This window comes from Podarcis erhardii, assembly GCF_964252035.2.
Source record: "Podarcis erhardii genome assembly, chromosome: 1".
Classification (NCBI taxonomy): domain Eukaryota; kingdom Metazoa; phylum Chordata; class Lepidosauria; order Squamata; family Lacertidae; genus Podarcis; species Podarcis erhardii.
Genome location: NC_138497.1, coordinates 116,081,105 through 116,107,705, shown reverse-complemented (window position 1 = coordinate 116,107,705; position 26,601 = coordinate 116,081,105). Strand labels below are relative to the sequence as shown.

The 26,601-nt window shown below is 42.4% G+C and overlaps 1 protein-coding gene across 48 annotated transcripts in view; it reads right to left on the bottom strand.

Annotated features, from left to right (window-relative positions):
• TTN (titin) overlaps positions 1 to 26,601 on the bottom strand; it is a 293,526-nt gene that overhangs the window by 240,954 nt on the left and 25,971 nt on the right. For all 48 annotated transcript variants that reach the window (XM_081862229.1, XM_081862238.1, XM_081862246.1 and 45 more), the window contains 24 exons: positions 26,309 to 26,451; positions 24,443 to 24,645; positions 24,066 to 24,296; positions 22,640 to 22,884; positions 21,511 to 21,734; positions 21,241 to 21,405; positions 20,978 to 21,146; positions 18,619 to 20,309; positions 18,216 to 18,497; positions 17,203 to 17,469; positions 15,867 to 16,139; positions 14,901 to 15,164; positions 14,538 to 14,798; positions 13,438 to 13,698; positions 12,081 to 12,344; positions 10,475 to 10,735; positions 10,091 to 10,351; positions 9,216 to 9,476; positions 8,239 to 8,380; positions 7,735 to 7,900; positions 5,853 to 6,084; positions 4,440 to 4,724; positions 4,205 to 4,330; positions 891 to 1,079 (listed from right to left, as the gene is read on the bottom strand). In XM_081862229.1, coding sequence (XP_081718355.1) covers positions 891 to 1,079; positions 4,205 to 4,330; positions 4,440 to 4,724; positions 5,853 to 6,084; positions 7,735 to 7,900; positions 8,239 to 8,380; positions 9,216 to 9,476; positions 10,091 to 10,351; positions 10,475 to 10,735; positions 12,081 to 12,344; positions 13,438 to 13,698; positions 14,538 to 14,798; positions 14,901 to 15,164; positions 15,867 to 16,139; positions 17,203 to 17,469; positions 18,216 to 18,497; positions 18,619 to 20,309; positions 20,978 to 21,146; positions 21,241 to 21,405; positions 21,511 to 21,734; positions 22,640 to 22,884; positions 24,066 to 24,296; positions 24,443 to 24,645; positions 26,309 to 26,451 — 6,866 coding nt within the window. The remainder of the gene's footprint in view (positions 1 to 890; positions 1,080 to 4,204; positions 4,331 to 4,439; positions 4,725 to 5,852; positions 6,085 to 7,734; positions 7,901 to 8,238; positions 8,381 to 9,215; positions 9,477 to 10,090; positions 10,352 to 10,474; positions 10,736 to 12,080; positions 12,345 to 13,437; positions 13,699 to 14,537; positions 14,799 to 14,900; positions 15,165 to 15,866; positions 16,140 to 17,202; positions 17,470 to 18,215; positions 18,498 to 18,618; positions 20,310 to 20,977; positions 21,147 to 21,240; positions 21,406 to 21,510; positions 21,735 to 22,639; positions 22,885 to 24,065; positions 24,297 to 24,442; positions 24,646 to 26,308; positions 26,452 to 26,601) is intronic.

Here is a 26,601-nt window from a genome sequence, read left to right as displayed (position 1 = left end):
CATTAGCGATGCCTAATTATTTAATGTCGTTTAATTAATGTGGAAATGGGACAGAGTCATGTGTGAAAGTGACACGGACAGAAAATAAACAGATTCGCTCATCATCCACATGCCATATCACAATTTGCTTTTTAAGCACCCTCATGCCTCGCAAAACTAGAACTAGATATTATGGCACATGCATGGTGGCTGCAGCCATCCCAGCTCTACATCTTCTCTTTGCTCCCTTTTAGCATGTATTAATGCAAAAACCATGTGATGTGGCCTCATTTTGTGATGAGCTTCCCACTTGTAAATAGGCGGAAATAACAATCAGCACATCACACATTTTTGTATTGCAAGATGCAAAAAAGGAGGAGGAGGAGACTCTGGGACACTGCTTTTTAGCATTGGCAGCCAATAGGCATCCTTCTGACCTCAGTCTTGGAATTGGTTTGCCACACAACATGGGACTGGGAGTGCTCCTGTTTGACAAACCTAAACCCCCATTGTCTGTATTGAGTTATATCGCACAGTTCTTTAGATACACGCCTTCACTTCCTTTCAACAGAAATGTGATTTGGCATGACAAATAAATTCTGGGAATCTGGTTATGTCAGAGGGGGTTTATTTATTCGTTTATCTTTGGTGCGTGCTGGATCCTCATTGGAAACAGAATGGAAAGATGAAAACTATGGAACACTAGAACAACGTGAAATGACACTCTGCAGAATTTATACTGCGGAGACCAGATGGGCGCTATCGACGTCAGACAATGGGGTTGGTTATTTGAGTTATAAGACACTGACCTGACAGACAATTACACGTAGTTTTAAAGATATATATAAATATATATTAATGTTAAAACACATGCAAATTTACACAGTGTCTATTTAGACAGTACACTGTACCTTCCAGCTTCAGTGCAGCTGTACTTGACACCTGGCCAACAGAATTGCCTGCGACAAAGGTGTAAATTCCTTCATCCTCTGGGTATGCTTCTGCAATCTCAAGCTGGAAAGTGTCTTCAAACTGAGTCATCCTAAAGAAGCGGGATGGCTTGATCTCTTTGTCTTTGCTATACCAAGCTACTTTGAGGTCTGCTCAAGTGAAAATAAACAAAATAAAAAAGAGAGAGATATACATGTAAGGTTTCTAGTTTCACTCTTGGGGAGCAAACTGATGAACAAGTTGGGAGATCAGAACTAAAGAGATACTTGATATGGCAACACTGCACTGAGTTCTTCCCCCTCCACTGTAATGTTTAGGCTGCAATACACAGTTTTCTGGAAACAAGTCCCAGTGAATTCAACAGGACTGATTTCTGAAAAGTGAATCCTAAGAATGCACTGTTAGACCAATCCATGTCGTTTCTCGCTGCCACCTGTGCCACCCACCCTGCCGCCTTCAACAGCTGGTGGAGAAGTGGTACCAGGATTGATGCCAATTTTGAGCAATATTCTCACGGATTTTGGGAAATCCACTTCTCCCCACCTGGTACTCCCTTACCCCTGCAAGCAACAGCCAGTGATGTGGAGCCAGGGAAATGGCATAGGAAGTCTGATTAAAGTATTTCAGGGAAAGGCAGGGGAAGACACAGGTCACTGTTGGTGGCAGTCCCATGTTGAGCATCACGTGTAGTTCTATCCTCCGTGTACACCTAGTGAACCTCAAACTTTTGTTCTCCTTCTTTTTCATCCAGAATTTCAGTGAGCATGAAAAATGAACAATACTATTCTGGAAACTGGCAGCTTTGGATATTTGGGGGCAGTGGAGGAGCACATGAGCAGGTTTGATCTGGGCCGTGACAAAGAACTATTCTAAGGATAATTTCATGCTGTACTGAGTCATATGCAGAAACATTCATGAACAATACAAAGAGAGCGGGCGTTCCCAAGAACAATTCCCCATGCTCTGGTTCCACAAATATATGCATATAGAAATGCTGTAGCTTTCAACATGCACATCAAAATGATATATATACCCATATGAGTATATATATGTATATATACATAAATCATTCTGACATGCTTTTGCACAGCTCAAAATTTGCCAATATTTTCAGTGTAAACTCCTACATGCTTTTTATGATGACATGTTTTTAAAAGTCCTATCAGAATTTTCTTTTTGTAGTTAGGACATGATCCATATGCACCATGAGCGTAGCGCCAACCAATGCCTGGAAGTTCCTTTCTTTACCCGTATATCCCACCTACATATCAACATGGGCACATGGAGAGCAGCATAGTTGTTATGTCTGGGGGAAATGAGTGGTCTGTGCATGCCTTCTTCATCCCCAAGCTACTTTCCCTCTTTCTGCCCCCTGCACAGTGCAACTCATTTCTGCTTGGCGTATGTGTAACTCTCAAAGCAAGAATGGGGAAACGGTGACCCCCCAGATGTTGTTGGGTTCTATTTCTCATCATCCCTGACCACTGGCCATGTTGGCTGGGGCTGATGGGAGTTGGAGTCCAAAAGGCCACAGGTACCCCATCCCTGTCATTTTGTGCTCTCTGTGCATGTGCAGGCTGGAGCAGGGCAGGTGGGGGAATAGAACTTTTTGAGCCCTTTTCGGGATCCTCAGTTCATCACCGATACACCCATCGTGCAAATGGATCGTACGTTCACGAATTGTTTTCCTAGGGATAATATCTCATTTCGAGTACATATCTGTATTTATCTAATTTAAAAGCGAATCGTCCATTTGGATTTTTATGTGCGTCTTATTAAAATCTATACTTAAAAAATCTATCTAATCCAAATTTTAAAATATGCAAGAAGGAAGTATTGTGTGAGTTTCAGTAAGTTCACTGGGAGAATTAAAAGAACTATAATGAGTGTTTTTATATGCAAGTTGAACTATTGTGGCACTACTGATGGTTTTAAAATTATGACGTGACACTTCATTCTTCTCTTAAAATTATATAAAGCTCAGTGTTTTGGGGGGTAGGGGGGCATTTACCCAGATATCTAGACTGCTCAAATTCTCTCTCTCTCTCTCTCTCTCTCTCTCTCTCTCTCTCTCCATATATCTGTAACCATATGCAAACAGTCAAACTGATCAGAACTGCTGGTGACCCAGGACTGTGGATCAAGAGGTCTATGTTCTCTCAGATGAACTGGCCCCATTTCAACAAAGAGTACATAGCTCTTTGTTCCTATAGAAGCTCTTTTATAAGGAGCCCTGTGTACATATTAAGGATCACATGCCAACAAGATATTGGAGCATACATGATTTTAATTTGCCCAAGTTTTTTGCATATATGATGAGATCATTCTGCAGTTAGATATCTGGTTTACTGGGGGTACTGGTTATCAATGGTTCGGTTTCAGAGCTAGTTTAGCTGATCCTTGGATTCCATGAAATATGGTGGACAGGGCAGGAGTAACATAAATTCTTTTAGCCATAAAATGTCTGAAGCATGGGCTGATTCTTACTTTACTTTTGGTACTCAAGTACGTGTAACTAAGTGCAAAATTCACATCACACAGTGAAGTATTATGAAGTTGAGAGGTCAGAATGGATTGCAAGTAATATTTTGGATAGGTTCTAATCTCTCTTCCACATTCCTTTTCAAGCAACTTTCCTAGTCATGGAACGCCTTTCTCGTTATATATATATTCCCAGAAAAATGAGAGACACATGAAGTGTATGTCTCTCCTTTAAAAAATAATAATAATGGCATGTGTCTGCTAGGAAAAGGACATGATCCTTTACTGAAAAATCATTTTGGAATTAAAGGACACAATCCTAATTATCTTCTTCCTAATTCAACCTACATATTTAAACGCACATGAATTTCTACTTGAGTACATGTACCCAAGTGCAAAAAGTAAAGTGAGAATTATTGCTCAGTGAAGATCCATTCTTTCCACGCCAAAGTTGTGTCAGAAGCTGACATCCAAGGCTTTGTTCATTTTTCAGGCTCATTTGAAACCTAGGAGAGTGTGGCAAAATGCCGCTTTGAATTAAAAGTAGAAGGATGATTACAACTGTGCCTACCGTTTTAATGTTTAGCACTGCAAAATGGAGTCCCTGGTTATGGGACCTCTTGGTCAGTATAAGACAAGTTAGGTTATTGTATACACACAACCGAATCTACATGGCTATGGGGAAGCCTGGCTTCAGTAACAGGTTTGTTTGCTTGTTGCTGTTTTTTAACCTACTAAGTGCACCGGGTCGAACAAGGAGTACAAAAGTGTTTTATGACTTTGTTAAACTAACCTGTCCCTGTAACTCTGCACTGAAAGCAAGCAGACTGTCCCTCAGAAGTAATAGCATCGCGGAGTGGTGCGATAATAGTAGGTGGGTAAATTGGCACTTCTACATCAGGAGAAACAACTTCTGGGACTAAGGAAAAAGATCAAAGAGTGATTATTAGCCTCCATGGAAGAGCACACAGTGCAAAATATTGACAATGCCAGTTTCAAAAATGCTCAAGATTGCTGGGAGAGCTTGCCTTCCACAGAAAGGGACGCAGAAGAAGTGGCGACTCCATAGTCGTTCTTCGCTTCAATCGTGTAAACGGCAGCATCTTCTGGGAAAGTCTCGATCAGCAACAGGGTGTATTCTTGGGCATCATGAAGAAATTTGACCTTAAAGCCTGAAGAAAGAGGCTGTTCATCTTTGTACCACGAGATCTTGGGCTGCGGCTTTCCTGACACAACAGCACAGAAGCGGGCTGGCTTTCCAGACTCCACGGTGGCTGGCTGAAGCTCCTTCTCAATCTGGGGTGGCTCAGGAGCTATAATTTTAAAAAATATATACATAATCATGCAACTAATTTCTAGCAAGATAGATTCCATTCCTTCCTTCCTTCCTGTGGTTGCATGCAGGTTCTTCAGCATTTATGTGACACATAGTGCAAGGTAACTAGATCTGGAGGAGAGAGGACCAGTTGCTAGCTGTAGCTCAACAAAGAGATGTTGGGCAACAGGCAAAGAGTTGATTTGCACACACACAAATTAGCCACATGTACTGTGGTGTTTGAAACCTCTGCCATATTAAAACAACAACAGCAACTTCTTGGCTGTAGAAAACTAGCACATCAGGACGACGACGAGGCTAGAAAGCTTTCCCTGACACAATGGTTTTCAGTGGTTGGAACATTCAAACCCATGATGTCCCACCACAACCATATGGTCCTTGAAAGACTTCATCACACTTTTCTCCCCTGAGTGTTGCTATTCAGGCCTAACTTGCAGTTTAGCCTTAATCATGGGGTTGTTCGAATGATAAATGGTGGGGGGGACTATAAAGTAATGGTGAATACTAGAAAATACCGTAATCATTTTTATATCTCAGATTAGTGTAGACACCTCTAAGAAAAATAAACTTGTCTGATCAAGATGACCAAGTACACGCAGAAGGATACAGATTAACAAATAGCTAATCACGAGCAGTGCAAGCCTATGGATGTCTGTTCAGAGTCCAATTGGATTTACTGCCCTAAAATTGTGTATAGTAGGGGTGGGAAATCTGTGGCCCTTCAGATGTGGCTAGACTACAATGGCTATCATCCCTAATTGGTCGTGCTGGTTCGGCTGATGAGAGGCCAACAGCATATAGAGAACCAGAGGTTCCCTGCATTTGGAAATACAGGACTGAACCTTAACTACTTGTGTACTGTTGCTGAAAAGTGCAGCTTGAAATAGTTCAGAAAAAAATAAGAAGTGCAAAAAAAGAGAAAGCGATATAATGCAGAACACAAATCTTGGCTGGCCTTGAAGGTCAGTCCATTTCTTTTGCTTGTCATTGACTGCAATGTCATGCTGAACTTCAGCATTGGCAAGTGTGTTTGTGGAGACTGCTAATGTAGCTTCTTATATGAATTAGTATTCCAATAAAAAGCAAGATAAATCTGTATACACACCGTTCACATGGAGAGTGATGGAACTCCTGTTTCTTCCAGCTAAGATGGTATATTCTCCAGCATCTGTATATCTAGTTTCAGTGATTGTCATCCGGTGGACTTTTCTTTCCACCACATAGTGATATCTCTCCTCAATGTGGAAGTTGATCTCAATTCCATCCTTATACCAGCGAGCCTCAACGTCGTCTTCATTGACCTCAAACTCTACTACGGCTCGCTGTTTCTCAATGACCTGTCAATAAGCAGACACTTATTATTTCCCCCATTTCTGTTAGTCTATTCTATTCATCAAGCAATACAAAATAAATCTGTGATGCAAACAAAAATGTGCAAACAAAACAAACACCAGTGATTTTTTTAAAAAAAGGACTGTATAGATGTAGTTACATATTTCACCTATCATTTCCCATTTGTATGTACAAAAATAGGGACCCACAACAATGGGTTGTGTTACACCCCCCAACCCTAATAAGTGTACCCTTGTTTAGGACTGTAGTAGCAGTCTTGCAGGGACGCGGGTGGTGCTGTGGGTTAAACCACAGAGCCTAGGACTTGCCGATCAGAAGGGCGGTGGTTCAAATCCCCATGATGGGGTGAGCTCCCGTTGCTCGGTCCCTGCTCCTGCCAACCTAGCAGTTCGAAAGCACATCAAAGTGCAAGTAGATAAATAGGTACCGCTCCGGTGGGAAGGTAAACGGCGTTTCCGTGCACTGCTCTGGTTCGCCAGAAGCAGCTGAGTCATGCTGGCCACATGACCCGGAAGCTGTCTGCGGACAAACGCCGGCTCCCTCGGCCTATAGAGCGAGATGAGCGCGCAACCCCAGAGTCGGTCACGACTGGACCTAATGGTCAGGGGTCCTTTTTTAGCAGTCTTGCAGCCTTGTTCAGGGGGATTTTTTGACCTTGTGGGGTGCTGCCCTGCCATGCTATTCCCAAGCTACTGCAAGTCCTTGGGAGCTCAAGTAGGTCAATTCCACACACACCCCTTTTCATTTGTTCATTCGTTTGCTTGTTTGTTCCTTCATTTTTTTTCCAATTTTTCAATTGGCACTCAACATTCCTCAGCCCCTTGAAATCACCAAGGAGAAGCCCTTGAACCTTAACAGACTATTTTTGCAGCTGATCTTTTTTCTCATAGTTTACAAGATGAATAACTTTTCAAAATAAGTGGGGAAGCACATCATAATGTATAAGCAGCTCCAGATCTGGGTAAAAAGTTAATGACAACAAAATGATCAGCTGTCCCTCTACTACAGTCTTCACTTCTCTAGACACCAATGAAGGAATAATATCAGATCAATGCAGTGTGCACATGGGAAAATAAGAGGGTTTTCATAATTTTGCCAGGGGTTGAAGAATTCTTAAAGGGAACTATAAGGTTTTCTTGTATGGGTTGACATTAACTGATTTAAATTAAGCTAGGAGGGGAAATGTCGTTTTATATTTTGTATTTTGGGGTGTGTTAAAAAATATCTAAGGGGACATGAATATGTGAGAGAGGGCCCTGTGCACAGAGTTTTGTTCCAACTGCTGAAGAGAAAGATCATTGTTCAATTTAAGAAGCGCTCAGTCCATGAGAGCAATGCTCATCCACATGGCTGTGTACCCTCTTTGGCATCTGATTTTGCTTACATTTTCACAATGGGGAATTCAGTATTTTTTCTAACTGAGATCTGGGAGGATCTTTGAGCAAAATGCTTCTACAAGTTAGCATGGTTTTTTTTTTTAATAATTAACACCTGAACATTATTGTTTGGTAGAACCGAAGTTTCTCCACAGATTTTTGGCACCGAGTTTGGAAAATCTTTTTGAGAAACTGACATTTCAGTGATCAGGGGCAGGTTGGCTGTATTGATCATCAAAACAGGAGGAAGTACTATACCTGGACGGTTTTTTGAAGGCTCCTGATGCGAACATCACGCCCTTCCACTACCAAATTAGCGCTGGACATATTTCCTCCTGCCACTACCGTGTACTTCCCGGAATCAGACATCTTTGTGGTAGTAATCAGGAGGCGATGAACGAACCGTTCTCTCTGAACTTTCATTCTAAAAATAATGCAAGCAAATGAAACTTAGAAAGTGTGGTCTCTTAACATATCAATAACTATACGTATATGCTATCTTTGTTTGATTCAGAAGGTCATGCTCTTCCCTCAAAGCCTTCCCTCTAGCCCAATAAGTTCTGTTGTGTCTGAAAGTTGTCATATGGCAGAGTTGATGACTAGTACAAAGACTAGCCAGTGTTGCCAAGTAACATTTGAATTCACCATCCATGTCCTGTATGCTTGTCACAAGCAGCAGCAGCAGCAGCTCTCGGGTCAAAACTTCAACTTTTCTTTATATTGATTTTTTAAAACAACAACAACAACAACAACACAAATTACCTGTCTTCAAGCTGTAGCTCCTGTCCATCTTTCATCCACTGAACAGAAATGTCAGGTTCTGAGATCTCACATTCAAAAACAGCTTTTTTCTTCTCCACAACTTTTATGTCTTTGATGTGCTTTCTAAACTCAATGTGCCGAGCTAGGAAAAAACAAACCATGAGGGATATTGTCATTATGAGCCACTTTATAGTCCCAGACGATTAATAATTGCTTAATATATACTCCTCCTTTCCACATCAGAGCGCAACAGTAATTAATTGACAGCAATTATCTGTTTGTTATATGCACATTTACAAAGGACCGCAAAACATTTTGTATTGAAATTAAAATAACAAGAAACAAAATAAGAAGCGGGTAGAGTAATTTCAACAAAATAAAACAATTAAGACATAGCAGTAAGATTAAAGAAAAGGGGTTTCTTTAAGCATTTCTTAAGTCACTTAACCGGTTCAGCCTGTCGTATCTTTTGGCTGACATTACCAATTTCATCCACATTTGGACAGTCATAGCTTGGTGAGCATAGGCAAAAAGTTCATTTATTAATAAGCTGAGATATGAACGAGTCTTTAGCATGTGCATATAGCTCCTTCACTCCTATTTCTGGTGCAAGAAAATAACCCAGGGAGTCTTCAATTAACCACAGTTTTCTGGTTTCTCCAAACTGGGAAGCTATGACTACCACCTTTGGAACAAACTAGGGTATTAAAATATGACATGAAGTTTCTTTAATATCATTTCAAAAAAAGAAACTCTGCTTAATTAGAGGCTTCCTGGTATAACTGCAGCTCATGCAAAGGAAGGAGTGAAGGTGCTACATGCATTCCAAAAAGGCTAGGTCACATGTCGGTTCAGGATTATCCAAACCAGTTCAGTAGTGGATCCGTTACTGTAACGGCTCATGCATACTGCTCTGGATTGATGTTTGCTTCAATTTAGTGCTAAAGAGCTAAAACAGATGGAAGAAAACTTAATACCTTCCACATATAAAGTTGCAGATGAAGCAGCTTTCCCAGCAACAAAACTGTATTCTGCAGCATCTCCAAAATGCACATTTCTTATCGAAAGTGAATGTGTAAGTTTCTTAGTTCTAATCTGGCACCGGTCCGTTGATTTTATTTCCACGCCGTTCTTCAACCATTTGTACGTAATGCCTTCATAATTAACAGTCACTTCGAAGGTTATTGTATCTTTCTCTTCTGCGTTGATGTCCTTCAGCATGGATGTTATCAAGATAGCTGGTTTTAAAGGAAATAAAAGGGAAAATATTTCATCATTGTCATCATCATCATTAAACTTATCAGTTGCTTTTCTTACAAAAAGTAAACTCAAAGTCACTTCCCACAACAAAAATAATAAAATAAAATAAAATAAAATAAAATAAAATAAAATAAAATAAAATAAAATAAAATAAAATAAAATAAAATAAAATAAAATAAAATATATATATTAAAACCAGCAAAATCTAAAAAACCCAGCCTCGGATTGATGTCATATGCATGTTTTTGAAACACAAATCAATGAACTTTGCAAAGAAGAGAAAACATATTGCAATTTTCTAGAACAAAAAAGTTTGGAAATTGAGGGGCTAAGTCAGGGGTTGTGGACAGGATCCAGCTGGTGGTCTGGATTCTGAGCCCCCCCCCGCCTCCTGTTGGCCACTTAGACATGTGGAAAGGGGCTTCCTGCCTGTCAATCATCTGACATCACCATGATGTAATTAAGTCAATGGATACATTGGCACCACATAGATTCAGTGCCACATCCCAAGAAAGTAGGCCGGCTAATCTTTTAACCCCCTAAATTTACAAAGACTGAGAATAAGAGGGTGTGCAATGTTAACTATACTTACGCTTCACTGTCAGGGTTGCGCTGACTTTGTCATTTCCACAGACAAAGGTGTATTCGGCAGAATCCTCACTGCTGGTGTTCATGATGTTGAGCTGATGGAGCTTTCCCTGAACCACTATTTTAAACTTCTCGCTCATTTCAATTTCCACTCCATTTTTCAGCCAAACAGCGGGCACATTGAAATGAGATACCTCGCACTCAAAAGAGGCAGTTTTGGTCTCGGCAACCTCAATATTTTTCATGGTCTTTGTTATGTGCACAGCTATAGAAAATAATATTGATACAGCACACGATTAGATCGTCTTTTATAACGTGTCGCGAGGTACTTTCAGTCTGATATTTGATAATGGAGCTTGATTCTAATAATAGATTTGTTTTAACTTACTTTCTACAAAGAGTTTTGCTTTGCACTCAAGTTGTCCTACTACTGCTGTGTATTCTCCAGCATCAGCGGGAGATATATTTTGCAACGTCAGCTTGTGGACTTTCCTCTGGGAGCTCAGTCGGTATTTGTCGCTGGGCTTCAACTCGATGTTCTTGTGGAACCATTTGACTGGGACAGTGTCATGGGACACACTCACTTCAAATGAAACAACGGCATTCTCCAGAGCAGTCACATCCTTGGGCTTCTTGATTATCTTGACAGCTTTAGGGAAGAAGTTACCGACAGTTTAGTTACTCGCTAAAACCACTGTAAGACAATTGGCTTCAGGACTGGAAACTGCAAGAAGTTTTTGTTTCCCTGAGTTGAATGTAGCATAGAATAAAAGAGGCAGTGTGGTCTAATAATTAAGAGGGTTGGACTAGGAACTGAGAGAGCAGGGTTTTAATCCTCACTCAGCCACGAAGCTCATTGGGTGACTTTGGGCCAGTCACCATCTCTTAGCCTAACCAAACCCACAGGGTTGTTGTGAGGTTGAAACGTGGAAGAGGAGAACCATGTACACCAACCAGCTTGAGATCCTTGGAAGATAAAGGTGGTATATAATTGTAATAAATAAATGTTTTGGGCTCCCAGTATGTTTCCGAGCACAATTCAAAGTGTTGGTGCTGACCTTTAAAGCCCTAAACGGCCTCTCCACCCCCATTGTTCAGCCCAGACACTGAGGTCCATCTCCAAGGGCCTTCTGGTGTCTCCCTCACTGCAAGAAGTGAGATTACAGGGAACCAGGCAGAGGGCCTTCTCGGTAGTGGCACCCACCCTGTGGAACGCCCTCCAGGGCTGTCTTACCCATAGGCACTAGGGGTGCGGTGCACCTGGGCACCGGGCTCTCAGGGGCGCCAGGCTGAGAGTCCAGGGCCTGAGAGTTGAGTCCAGGGAAGAGCTCGCCCATCGGTCGGAGCACCGCGGTGGGCTCTTGCGTTCTGCGAGTTTGGGGGGTGACCAAGCCAGCAAGATGCTGAGGCGGATGGCCAGCTCCACCCTCCTGTGCACCTGGGACTGGGCAACCCGGGGCAGGCGGGTGGATCTTTGCACCCCAGTGTCACATTTGCTTAAAACAGCCCAGATGCCCTCCCATCAGATGTCAAGGAAATAAACAACTACCTGACTTTTATAAAACATCTGAAGGCAGCCCTGTTTAGGGAAGTTTTAGTGTTTGATGTTTTATCGTGTTTTTAAAATTGTGGTGGGAGTCACCCAGAGGGGCTGGGGAGGCCTAGCCAGATGTGTGGGGTATAAGTAATACATTATTATTATTATTATTATTATTATTATTATTATTATTATTATTATTATTATTAAAAATGCATGCATCCTTCCTGCCATCATTTCTGTTCACAGTCCCCCCCATTTTTTTAAAAAAAATGTTTGTAGCGCTTAAAAATACATCCCAAAATCTTTTACTAGAAATGATAATAGGACAGAGCAAATGAGTGTTGACAGTGTGGAGAATGATACTATATCATGATTCTTTATGATACTTTATGATACTATCATTCAACTTGCTTTAATTCTTCCCAGCCTATTTATTGTGTAGAGGCTGACTTACTTTCAACATGGAGTCGTGCATTGGCTCCTATCCTCCCCAGTTTAAAGCTGTAGACGGACTCATCAGTTACAGCGCATTTCTTGACTTTCAGCGTGTGGGTTGTCCCTTCCACCTTGATCTCATATTTGTCACCAGAATGCAGCTCAACACCATTCTTGATCCACTGAGCTCCTTTCACATCAGGATGAGTAAGTTCCACTGAAAAAACTGCATCTTGTGTTTCTGTTACAGTCAGGTTCTTCAACGTCTTCTTGATTTTGACGGCTGTTTGGAAAGAGCAAATCAAATTGTTGACGTTATACAGGTAGATGCTATTATTATGTATTAAATTTCTATACCGCCCTTCATCCAAGGATCACGGGGGGGGGGGGTTTACAATATATAAAAAAACAAAAACACACACCATAGTAACAAACCCCCAGTTTAAAAGGTCATAGATTGTTTAATTACCCATAGGCCTGGGAGAAGAGGAATGTTTTTGCCTGGTGCCTACAAATATGTAACAAAGGCACCAGCTGAGCTTCCCTGGGGAGAGCATTCCACAAGTGGGGGGCCACCCCCCAAAAGGCCTGTTCTCGTGTTGCCAACCTCTGGACCTATCACGGAGGAGGCACATGAAGAAGGGCCTCAGATGATGACCACAGGGTCTGGCTCGGTTCATATGGAGAGAGGCAGTCTTTGAGGTATTGCAGTCTTGATCCATTTAAGGCTTTATAGATGAAAACCAGGACTTTGATTTGGGTCCAGAAACTAACTGGCAGCCAGTGCAGGCAGTTCAGGATCGGTGTAATATGCTCAAACCTGGCTGCTGAATTCTGCACCAGATGAAGTTTCTGAACCATCTTCAGAGGCAGCCCCACAAATAACACGTTGCAGTAATCTAACCTTGAGGTTACCAGAGCATAGACAGCAGATGTTAGGCTATCCCTGTCCAGATAGGGGCACAGTTGGGCCACCAGCTGAAGCTGATGGAAGGCACTCTTCCCAGTCAGGATAGTCCTATCCTGAGAACCCCCTCTAAAAAGGGTGTTAAGGTGGGTGCTGGTGAGAGGAAGGCCCTGCACCCCCTTTCTGTTGAACCTCTCAGGATTGAAGCTAGATTGTGCTGCAGTGTTGGCTCATCTCATAACTGGATTAGGTATTGTGTAATAAAAATGTAAGAGTATAGCTACCAATTGCATAGCTGAAATATACTGTTAAGTTCAGAAAAGCAGATTCCATAAAGTTCTTACAGTCCATTCCCCCCCCCAAAAAAATATATTTTACAAAATTATTAACAGGAATATCCATTTTAGGAGATTTTTTTCCAATTTGTCCAGTGTGGAATTGAGACAAACTTTCCCCACTGATTACTCACTTTCAACTTTCAGCTTAGCGGATGTTTTCGAAGAGGCCACTTGATAGGTATATTCGCCAACATCATCTACTTTGCTGATTGGGATATTAAGTCTCCTCTTCAAACCATCGGATTCACTTTTGCAGCGATCAGTCATTGAAAGTGGTTTCCCATCCTTCAGCCACTGGCCCTCAGAATCTGGATTGGTTACTTCACATTCAAAAACAGCTTTCTGGGATTCGGCCACAGTTAGATCAGTGAGGGGCTTTGAAATGGCGCCACCTGTGGGGAAATAAAGGTCAAGCTTGTATTTGTCGTCCCTCTGATTAGATTCCTACTGACTACACTAATAGTCTATGTTGATGGTGTTCCTGGTGCAGTAGCTGCTGCTATCTATGCAGACAGGCAACTGCTGCTACCATAACCAGGGTGAGGGTGACACAGATAACCTTGGGAGGGTGATGTGCTCCATAGCACTCTGAAGCCCTGCACATTTGTATGTTCCTGTGACATTCCTATAGGCCACATTAAGTGGTGGTCCCAGAGAAAAACTGGAAAAACTGAAAAAGAGGACCTTCTCAGTAGTTGCACCCACCCTATAGAATATCCGCCCTTCAGATGTCAAAGAGTTAAAAAATTATATGAACTTTGGTAGACATCTGAAGGCAGCCCTGTTTCGGGAAGCTTTTAAGGCTGCGTGTTTTGTTTTATCCCTTTATATTTTGTTGAAAGCCCCCCCCCCCGAGTGACTGGGGCAACCCAGTCACATGGATGGAGGTATACTTAATTAATCAAACCATCATCATCACCATCATTGCTGTATTGATCTCTTGGATCCATAGACCATGTTGACCTGATGATACTCTCCTTGCCCATGTTTCCATGGAGACAAAATGGATTATAATGCAACTACTCCCAGACTAGGAGTTGGAAAGGAATTCCTCTTCTTAGGAATGTCCACTTTCCTCCAACTATCATTCACCATGGTTTGTTTGTTTGTTTGTTTGTTTGTTTGTTTGTTTGGCAGGCCTCATGGACTTAAGTATGAACTGAACTAACAAATATAAACAGCAGGGCATTTGACCTTCAAGAAAAAGTTGAGTGCTTTATAAATAACTAACCTGCTACAACCAGTGTCCCAGATGTCTTCTTTTCTCCAGCATAAAATGTATACTCTCCTTCATCGTCTTTCATCATGTTTACTACTGTCAGTTTATAGATTGTGCCATGTGCCTCGATCTTATACTTGGGCCCAGCTTTGAGCTCTTGGTCCTTAAAATGCCACACAACATCAATCCCTGCGTGGGACAGCTCAACTTCAAAAGTTACATTCTGAGTTTCGGTGCAGGTGATATCGTGAAGACCTTTAATAATCTGAATTTCTGTTGTTAAAAAAAAAGGTGACTTAGTAGAATCAAGTTGTTACTTGTTGCACGATCAGAATATGTGTTTTAATAAAGCCTGCATATCTGAGGAATACTTACCTTCAATTGTGAGATTGCAGCTGGTTTCAACTTTGCCTACTGCCAGTTTGCAGTGTCCTTCATCTGATGCATGTGTCCTGGTAAACACTAGCCTCTGCTTTGTGCCTTTGGAGACAGCTTGGACACGGTCATCAGGTTTTATTTGCTCATCGTTTAGGTACCACTTGGATGAAGACACATCAGGGACTGAAATTTTGCTTTCAAGGATGGCTCTTGTACCCTCAATAGCATGGACATCTTTTAGTGGTATAATAATTTCCACGCCTGCAAATTGCAGATAAGAGATTACATGGAAAGATCAATACATGGATTCTGGTGCTTTTAGCTTAAGTATATAAGAATGTGAGAAATGTACAAAAATGGATGGAACCAAGATCCTCCTCCCAGTGTAATTATCTGAAGCAACAGGTGTCCAAATGTCGCAGGCAGCTTTACAGATGGCATGCAGAAGATCCTAGGTTCAATCACTAGCAATTGGTAGTGCTGGGAGAGAACCCTCTCTAAAACCCTGGAGGGCCACTGCCAATCATTGTAGACCAGGGTTTTCTAAAGCTGTTTTGGGACTACAAATCCCATCATCCCTAGCTAGCAGGACCAGTGGTCAGGGATGATGGGAACTGTAGTCCCAAAACAGCTGGAGATCCAAATTTGGGAAACCCTGAACTGAGCTAGATGGACCATGGTCTGATTCAGTATAAGGCAGTGCCCTATGTTCCCATATAGCTATCCCCAGTTGTTGTGGTGACGGCAGAGATATACAGCAGTATATCTATAGGTTCCTCTATACATATAGGTTCCATTCTGCACATGCAGGTTCCACATAGTTGTCATAACATGCAGTTCATTTGTCATCCTTTTTTTAAAGCTATGTAAGATGACTGCCCTCCCCACACTTAGCACAGCAAATTTCACAAGACAATTATGCCTTGCATTTTGTTATACGACTTCCGAAACACAGGCACTTACTATAGACTGTGACACGGCCAGTGGTTGAGAGGAGCAGGCTAGGGATGTTGAAGGAGTATGCTCCGCTGTCTTCCTTTGTGACATCTTCCACCAGCAACATATGTGACTGCTTATCTACTACAATGTGGACACGGTCGCTTGGTTGAATCTCGACACCATCCTTCATCCAGACACCTTCAACGTTTTCTTGGGAGAGTTTCACTTCAAGTTGCACAATGTCGCCCTCGCAGACTTTCTGGTCAGCAAGACCTTGAAGGACAGCAACAGGCCGTGCTGTATGGAATGTGAAAGAGAAGCAAGAAGTTATTAAACAATGATCAGGAGCTTCAATAAAATAGGGATGGGGAACCTTGCTCCCCTAGCCAGTAGCCCTGCTCTGGGTGCTCCACAGTTGCCTTTGACAGCAGGAATGTGTCCTTGAACTCTGAAAATGTCTCTTGATTGCTTGGACAGAGAGCTGTGTGAGGTTGCGAGTCCTGGGGGACCTGCTCCCTGCTTTACAGACCTTTTCCCATGTGGCCAGGGTGGGCAGAGGCCAGACTGACTCCAGCTACAAAAGCTGAAGCTGCTGAAGATGCCAGAGACCATCTTGGTTGTCTCTTAGTGCAGACCCAGGTCACTGAGCCTGAACTTCCACAGCCACTGCCTGCCATGAACCATCATTGACAAGACTGGCAGCAACAGCAGCAGTTCTATGGTTATGATAATGATTTATTTTCTTGCTAATTGTGCTGTTTTAAATGTGCATTTTATATTTTACTTCCTTTAGTAATGTTTTCTTTCAAAATGTTCTAAGATTTTTTTTTGTTAACATTGCTGCATAAAATGTGCATTCTATAGTTGACCTTCTTTGTAATGTTTTATTTTGCAGTCTTTAAGATAATATTTTACTTTCCTGTTAAGTATGCTGCTTTGAATGTATACTTTATAGCTGACTTTCTTCTGTCATGTTTTGTTCTGGATTGAGTTATTTTATGTTTTAATGTAGGATGCAAACCTCTTTGAGTTTTTTTCTTAAAAATACAAAGTAGTATAGAAATGAAATAATAATAGTAATAGTAATAATAATGTGTGTGTGCGCGCACACGCGTGCGCACATTCACCACACCACACCATTGGAATACTGCATTGTTGAATGGGAATGTTATCAACTACACAAAGACAAGAGCTAAACTTATGGTTTCACCCATCTGCACTTCTGGCCTCTGCTTCCAGCTCCACCCACCACTAGCATGATGGAAGGCTACTCATGATAGGATACGGTCTTTGGGCTGGGGGGCAGGGAAGGGGTTTCCCCACTTCTGCTCTCAAGTATTTAGAAGGCAGAACAACTTACGCTTCATCTTCAGTTTACAGGAGGTCTTTTTCCCATCTGCCACAAAGCTGTATTCTCCTTGATCTTCTTTAGCAACATCTTTAACTGTGAGGATTTGGCGACCTCGGCGTGAGGTTATCAGATACTTATTACTCGGTTTGAGCTCCACCTCATTATGATACCATTTTCCTTCGACATCTTCAGGTGAAAGCTCACATTCCAGTTCCCCTGAGAAGGTTTCTGGGACTTCAATGTCTTCCAGTTCTTTAATAAACTCAATAACAGCACCTGCATTCAGATGCAAACATCTCATTTAGTGATTTTATTACTTACGAACGTTCCATAATGTTTCTTAGCAACAGGATTAAAAAGAATGCCCAGTTCAAAATACTTCCATCTTTTCAAAATGCGGACTGATCCAGCAAGCTCTTCTTATGTTTGTACATTCTATGCTAATCTAGGGCCATGCCCATGCGCCAATGATTTAAATACAAAGATGGAGAATCTGCAGTCCCTCCCACAGATGATGTTGGACACCAAACTCCCATCAGCCCCATCTAGCCTGAAAATAGGGTTGTTTGTTTTTAACCATGGGCCAATTGAATAGTGCAAGGCTGGCTATTTTAAAAGTGACTAGGGTTGGGCATCAGAATGGTTACATGATTGATGCGGGTGGCACTGTGGGTTAAACCACAGAGCCTAGGACTTGCCGATCAGAAGGTCAGCGGTTCAAATCCCCGTGATGGGGTGAGCTCCCGTTGCTCAGTCCCTGCTCCTGCCAACCTAGCAGTTTGAAAGCACGTCAAAGTGCAAGTAGATAAATAGGTACCGCTCCGGCGGAAAGGTAAACGGCGTTTCTGTGCGCTGCTCTGGTTCGCCAGAAGCAGCTTAGTCATGCTGGCCACATGACCCGGAAGCTGTACGCCGGCTCCCTCGGCCAATAAAGTGAGATGAACGCCGCAACCCCAGAGTCGGTCACGACTGGACCTAATGGTCAGGGGTCCCTTTACCTTTAGAGTAACCTTTGCCCTCACCTTCAACAATTAGTTTGGCTGTTGTCTTTACAGACTCGTCTTCCACCAGGGCACAGCTGTAATCATCTTCATCGGACTTATCAATCATTAGCACTGAAAGGAAGTGAGCCTTCCTGTCAGAGTGCGTTCTGTATTTGTCTCCATAAGAAATCTCCAGACCATTTTTGTACCACTGCACTTTAACGAAAGGCTCGGAGGTTTCACACTCAAAGGTCGCCATCGAATCTTTCTCCTTAGCAGTGACATCTTGTAAAGTCTGTGTGAATGTGATATGCTGCTTGGCTGCAAAGAAAATAAAAAGAGAAGCCAAAAGATGAGAATGAATATTATCTGATTTGAGCGTAAAAAGAAGACAACATTTTGGAAAGGGGGCAAGAGGCCCCCTTTTGGAAAGGGATATTACCTTGTACTAACAAGAAAGCATGACTTGAGGTTTCACCAGCTATGTTAACGGCTTTCACCATGATGCTGGCAGAGTCCTCTGCTGTTACATCTCGGATTACCAGCTCACAAACATTATCTTCCGGCCAGAACCAATAGATGCGATCTGACCTCTCAATCTGCACACCGTTTTTGAACCATTGGCACTCTGGGTCTGGTTTGCCTACCACACGGACACGGAAATGGGCATCACTTCCTTGGCCAACTGTCTGGCTTTGGATGCGTTCCAATATTTTGGGAGCCTCCATGCTGGGACTAAGTTGAACCTTCTCTGGCTTGATGGTTGGAATAGTGACTTTGCCTTCTTCCAACAGGGCTTTCTTCTCTTCCTCGGTTAACTCTTTGGTCCAGTGGAGAAGTTCGTCCTTTGTCTTTTTAAGCAGCTCTTCATAGGACTCGTCCTTCTTGCGAGATTTGAGCTCCACAGCGGTAATTGCTTCAAAATAGCCCTCCTCAGTTCTGCGCTTGAATTTACTGCGGAGTTCCTCAGATTCTTCAGACACTTTTTCGTGGCTCACTTTTTCGGCCTTCTTCAGAGTCACCACCTCCTTGGTAGTTTTCTCAACGGGCTTGTCGACCTTTTGAACTTCAAACAAAAGTTTGCCAGGCTCCATTGCTGGAGCTTCATGCTTAGGCTCAGGTGCTCGGCGAAGCACGGATCTGAAATCTTCCCGCTGCTGAATCTCAAGTTTCACCTTGTGTTCCGTTGCACCTTCAGGGTTTTCAGCAGCTACTTTTACTTCACCTGTATCGTAGGATTTGCAGTCCACAATATCCAAGTAATAGATCCCATCGTAACGTAGTCTAAACCTCTTGCTTTTACGAATGAGTTGGCCATTGAGGTACCAGTTGACCTTGGGCTGCGGATAACCAGTCACCCGGCAGCGGAACCGTGCTATTTCACCCTCAATAACTCTTGCTGGTTCAGGAAACAAGACTATTTCTGGCTTCTGTTTGACTTTCTGATCTTCTGTAACTCCATGAAGAGCGCCCTCATGGGCCATTCTCTCGAGTTCTTCAATGCGTTGCAGCCCCATCCTGCCTTCTGGCAGTTGGGATTCTTCAACAAGGCTCTTCTCGTCCTTAACAATGAGTGTCGCCGATGTGTGATCAGTGCCATATTTGTTTGTGGCTCTGCAGGTGATCACTCCACTGTCTCTGGGATAGGATACGTCATAGTCAAGGCTGCAATATCCAAATTCATTAATCATTCTAAGCCTGTTGGCTGCCTCCAAGGGCTTGCCGTCGTGCAGCCACTCCACCACCATGGTTGGGTCACCAATCGGCGTGAGTCTGCACTCAAAATGGGCTGGCCCAAATCGCTTCAGCCTTAAGGAAGTGAGCTTCTTCTTGAAAAACGGCTTCTGTTGTTTTTCTTTGTCGTAAAGGTCGCCTTCCTCCCACTGCTCTTGACCATAACGCAAGTGGAGAGGTTCTAGTTCTGGTGCTGCAATCTCTTTTGCTTTGTAAGTCCCCTTGGGAATGATTAATCTTCTCTCTGGTTCGGGTTCAGTGAGCTCAACTTCAACATTCACTTTACACCGTGTAGTGTCACGTCCAGCTTTGTTGATGGCTGTCGCAGTATACCACGCAGCGTCATGTCTCACAGTGCGCTCAATTTTCAGGGCGGCTTCTCCTTTTGTTCCGTCAATTCTGAAACACAGAGTGTCAAAAGTAAACATTTGCTCTTCGTAGAGCTTTTCGGTCACTTCAGTGCAATTGTTTTTTGTTTTAATGGTTTAATGGAGAATTTCAGTGAAATCTACATAAAATCCAGCTCACCCACAATATCTTATTTAGTAGAAGAGAAGAAGAAGAAGAGTTTGGATTTGATATCCCGTTTTATCACTACCCGAAGGAGTCTCAAAGCGGCTAACAATCTCCTTTCCCTTCCTCCCCCACAACAAACACTCTATGAGGTGAGTGAGGCTGAGAGACTTCAGAGAAGTGTGACTAGCCCAAGGACACCCAGCAGCTGCATGTGGAGGAGCGGAGACGCAAACCCGGTTCACCAGATTACGAGTCCACTGCTCTTAACCACTACACCACACTGGCTCTCTAGTAGTGCTGTGGAAGTTCTTGAACTGGTGTATGAGCATTGGTTGGAAATGCTAAGAGCCCTGGGGAGCTTGTTTTATCTTACAAATAACTCCCCTTAATTTCCTTACTCGTTTATTGAGTTATATTTCAATTGCAGTGTAGCCATTGCATACGGCATTGTTTGTACATGTGTATGTATACAAATAAATGATTTCTTTCACCCCATTACAGATGAAACAAACTAGTTATATATTTACCGAACAAAATCAATAAAGACTCACTTTATGTTTGGATATTTGTGGGGTACGATGATGTCACTGTTCTTCAGCCACACAATGTCAGGATTAGGGTTACCCCTGGCCCGCACATTCATTTCCAGTTTATTTCCCTCCTTAACGCTCATGTTCTTCAGCTTCTCTACAAACAGTGGTCTCACTAAGTGTTCCTTAGCTAAAAAAGAAGAAGACAGGTTATCAGATGAAGATACTGAAGAGGTAGACTACTGTAATCAAAGACCCATGTCCAAAAGAAGTAGAGCAAATACCTTCCACTGTCAGGGTCATTGTGATGGATGTTTTGCCTGCTCTGTTTTGGGCAATTACAACCCATTCCCCAGAATCATCAGGTGTAGCTGGAATAATAATCAGCGACTGTGTGCCATCTTCCTTAATCACGATTTTATGTGTATAATCGTTAAGGACTTGTTGACCTATGGAAATAAATATACGTATTATTTTAGACCGGAGTGTTGTTTTCCTTCAATGTGAATCTTTGATTTTGCAAAGAGCTGCATGACGAGTGGTGAGTTTCATACCATTGTGGAACCAGTATGTTTCTGGCATGGGTCTGCCCACAACTTTGAGGTCAAATCTCGCCGTCTGCCCTTCTGCACATTTAAATGAGGTTGGCTTCAAGACGAACACTGGCTTGTACAACCTCTCCAGCTGTGCTTCGTCCGTCTCCTCCAGTCTCCGTGCAGGTGAGCGTGAAGGGGAACTGCGGGCAGGAGAGCGGCTTGGGGAGCGAGGAGAGAGAGATCTGCAAAGATAATAAACCATCCTATTAAACACATGCTACCAATGATATCTGAAATGTAGCAACCTACAGGGAACCTCCATTTAGCAATTCCATTACAGCCATACAGATGGCTTAAGGGGGGCTTATGTCAATTAATTAGAGAGTGCTGTGTTGTGGGACATACAGAATACTGCTTGTATGTGGCCATAGTCATCCTAGGCCAGGGGTAGTGAACCTGTAGTCTTCCAGGTGGGACTCAATTTCCCATCAGCCCCAGCCAGCATGACCAATGGTGAGGGGAACTGTAGTCCAACAACATATGTAGGGTCACAGGGCCACCATCTGTGTTTTGGCTATAACATAGTGGGCCACTCCTCTCCCCAGACTATCTTGGGGATGTGACTTATTCTGCAGTGGCTGCCAATTAGCTTCCAGGCCCAATTCAAACTGCTGGTTATGACCTATAAAGCCTTAAACAGCTCAGGCCTGCAATACCTCAAGGACCGTCCCTCCCCATATAAACTGTGCCATACTCTGCGTTCATCATCTGAGTCCCTTTTTCATGTGCCTCTTCCACATGCGGTCCAGAGGATGGCCACACAAGAACAGACTTTCTCTGTAGTGGCTCACTGTTTGTGAAATGCTCATCCCAGGGAGGTTTGCCTGGCGCCTTCATTGTATATTTTTAGGCACCAGGTGAAAACATTCCTCTTCAACCAGGCCTTTGGCTGATAAATATTCTACAACCTTTTAAATGTGTCTGTGGGAAGGAAGTGGTTATTGTTTTGCTGTTTCGTTCTAATCATTTACCGGTACTTGTGTTTTTATCTTGTATTCTATTCTGCGAACCACCCTGAGATCTTATGAGGAAGGGTGTATATAAATTTACTAAATAAATAAATAAATAAAATAAAATAGATTCTTACCGATATCTTCTAATCATTTCAGGCGATGGGATATAACCTGGAGACCCACTTGGTCCAACAGGCTCAACGTATAATTTTGCAGAGCATATGGCATTTCCTTTTAAGTTACTGGCAAAGACAGTATAAATGCCTTCATCTTCCGGTAAGACAACAGGTAAACGGAGGCTGGCTCTGCCATCTTGTAGAACCTCCATGTGGTAGTGGTCTCCATGCTTGATACGCTTGCCATCCTTGTACCATGCAATCTGCATTAAAAAAAAAAAAATCAAACTTGCAAAACTATGTAGGTGACAAGAATGAGGTTCCCTATAAATGTCCTAAAATTTCCCATGACATACTCAGTTGATTTTCACACTCTTATAGTTGGTTTGGTAACATGAAAATGTGTGGATATGTGTTCTCTCTTTCCTTTTCCTTTCTTTACAATGCATGAAAAGGCACATCAAGCTTAAAGAATGAAGACACTAAAATAAAGCTTCCTCAAATTATATCTGTTTTCATCTAGGTGTGTGCAAAACTTTAGATGTGTTACTTTTGTAAACTATGAAAGGTGTTACTTTTACAAATTGGTTTTTCCTATTGAAGTCAGATGAATGAAGAAATGTCCCCTATACAAACATGATTTAACTGGTGGTGGTGGGAGGCGTATAAATAGCACAGTTTGTTCTGTTGTAAAGTACACACACACACACACACACACACACACACACACACGTCAGTTTGCATTTCTTAGTGCAGAAAGTATTGATCTGATGTATAGAGATCTTTCCTATTCTGATTAATTCAAGAGGGTTCTGGAAGTTTCTGGAAGCTTTTCTGTGTGAAAGAAACCTCATGATTGTTTGGGTTATATCTTCAGAGAAGCTGAGTACAGCTGGCTTGAACTGGTTCTCTTATCTCTTCCAATTAAGGTCATGCTGACTATAAATATAGGCCGGAAGGAGCCTGGGTTTTACTTTCTCTTTCTATCTCTCTTCCTTCTGGTGTGGTGTTCTGAACATAGTATGCTTAGGGCAGTGGTGTCCAAACTTTTTTCAAAGAGGGCCAGATTTAATGAAGTGAAGGGCCGTGAGGGCTGATCAGAGGGCCAACCAAAGTTGTTGACCTTTTTTTAGGATTGAAGTTGTTGGGTTTTCTTTAGGATTTTAGGGAATAAACTGCCACAGGGGCTGAATTAGGCCCCCAAAATGGACTTTGGACATGCCAAAGTTTAGTCTTGTTATACATTTATAAGCTTTGTAAGTGTTGCAACTGGATTTTTATTGACTGTGCCAATCCTGAATGTACTGGATTTGTGACCATTATGCTTATTTGCCTTCAGTAGCAAGTAAAAGCTCTGCTGAATGAAGTGCAATTACCTCTGGTCTATTTTTGGGAACTCTGCTACGTGTTTAAGTTTTTCCTCCACACATATGACAATTCATACCTTGGGCAAAGGATATCCAGTCATCTTGCAATGGAAGGTCACACCACTTCCCTCAAGGATTCGGTAATTCTTCAGCCTCATTTCAAATTCTGCTTCCACTGTTTCAGATTCAGAAACATCAACCACCATTTCTTCTCCGTCTTCTTCGAGGAGTTCCTCCAAGGTGGTCTTAATAATTCTGTATTCAATTTCTTTGATAAGTCTTTCTTCAAAGGAGGAAATGTGAAATTCCTACAACAACAACAACAAAAGAAGAAGTGTTCAGTCTGTTTAATGAGGGTTATATTCCAGTTCTTAGGACAACCACAAAGCAAGGAAAGAAGCAAAACAGAACTGAAACGCCTTGAAATTATAAACGATGACTTCAATAGACTTACCTGTTCTTCAGCAAAAGTTCTGACGAGCACAGTATCTTTTGCCATTTTCTTCATAATTAGAGCTTGTTCTTTTTCATATTCTTTTTCGTAGTCGGCATACAAAGTCGGTGGGGCTTCCGCAGCCACTTTAGGCTCTTGTACATATGCAGTTACTTGGGTTTGATAGAGTGTTTCTTGAGATTTTAGGTAGACCTCGTAGTCAGCTAAAGGCAAAAATATACTCATTTTAGTAAATTGACATATGAGAACATGTTGCCATCTGAATGCTGGTTTGATGGGGGGAAAGGGTCCTAAAACAGAATATTTTTGTGCTGTGTTAGGAACACTGATTCTGCCCTTCCTTTAAAGTTGCATTATAATTAGAATGCCTTTTTAAAAAATGAATGTTATAAAACAGAGGCCCCTAAGCGATTTGCTGGGGCTCACGTGGGAATTGTTGGGTCTCGGTGATTGTGCCAAATATATGTTGGAAACAATATGGGTCAGATGCAAGGTAACAAGCACAAATTACCAATGATGTGTTCTGATACTAAAAATGTTAACCAATCTCTGGTTAAGTCAACATCTAAGATTAGCCAACACCATCCTTCTTGTGGTATCTATGTTAACTATCATTGCCATATTCAGCTATTACTTTAAAAATCCAGGGATCTTTGCTCTTGTGCTGTGTGTAAGAAACCCTTGTCACTTCTTGCCATGTTAATCTGGACAAACTGGGCAATTGTGACAAGCGGGAGACCTACATTTGGGGCCCCCCGAAGCTTGAACTGTCATGGGGGCCCCTTCACAACCAGCAATGAGGCCGGTTAACTGTTGTCTTCCTCAATGGGGTTGTTCCATGACAGATCACCATACACTGACATCAGTGCTACGGTGGTGTGAGGTCAGTGGACTAGGGGGGCAGGGCCTTCTTGGTAGTGGCGCCCTCCCTGTGGAACGCCCTCCCACCAGATGTCAAAGAGAACAACAACTACCAGACTTTTAGAAGACAGCTGAAGGCAGCCCTGTTTAGGGAAGCTTTTAATGTTTGATGTATTACGGTATTTTAACATTTTGTTGGAAGCCGCCCAGAGTGGCTGGGGAAGCCCAGCCAGATGGGCGGGGTATAAATAAATTATTATTATTATTATTATTATTATTATTATTATTATTATTATTATTATTATCCCCTAAATGTTCCCAGTAAATTAGAGTATTAAAGTATTAAAGCCTAGTGCCTCCTTTTCAAAGCCTGGGGAGCTTCTGCCTGGCTTAAGGAGAAAGGTGCAGTGCTCTCCAACAGGGAGAGAGGTATGATGTTCCCACACACATCCCCCCAATTGCCCTTGCAACCTGGTGCCTCTGGCCCTAACGGTCCCCCTACGAAAATATTCACTGCACGCCAACGTGTGCTATGGACTCTCCAATCTTGCGATTGTTGAAATAGATACAACAACAACAAATTAATCATTTGTAGTTACGGTATTCATATTGGGTCTACTGGAACCCAACTTTTTAAGCAATATAGACTAAAGTAGCTTCTGGGGTCCTTCCAGAATTAGGGGCCCTGAAGCTGAAGCTTCATTAGTTTCATAGTAGACCCACCCCTGTTGTGACTTTGTCAATTCTTAGTCAACAACAGTGTCTCCTTGCCTGAAGTTTGCCAATGCAGTGCCCAATGCAGACACCCACAGAGACCTTTCCTCATGCCCCAGAGGGTCCCATATCCTCTCTGAAATTAGGAAGCATTCTATAGAACAATAGAACAAACTAGCAAATGCCACTTTGCAAATATGCCCATCAGCCCCAAAAGGTTGGCAACCCCTGATACTAGCCTTCCTCTTCTTGATTCCCCCCCCCCAAGTTACCAATTCCCTACTCACATACCTTCTTCCAGTAAGGAAGCTGATGCAGAAACTTCCCCGTGTTTGTTGCGAACAACAATAGTGTATTCTCCGGCATCGTCGGCAAAAGTCATCGAAATTTCAAGTCTGCATTCCCCAGTCTCTTTTTTATGAAGCACTTTGTATCTTTGGGAACACAAGGAAAGAATAACCGTAAGAACAAACAATTCCAAAGGCATAATAGGCTATGAAAGTATAACATCTGTCATGGGGAGCCGCTGATTCAGCACTTCAAGAAAAATGTGCGGTCCAGTGCTCAGGGTTGGCCCTAGCATG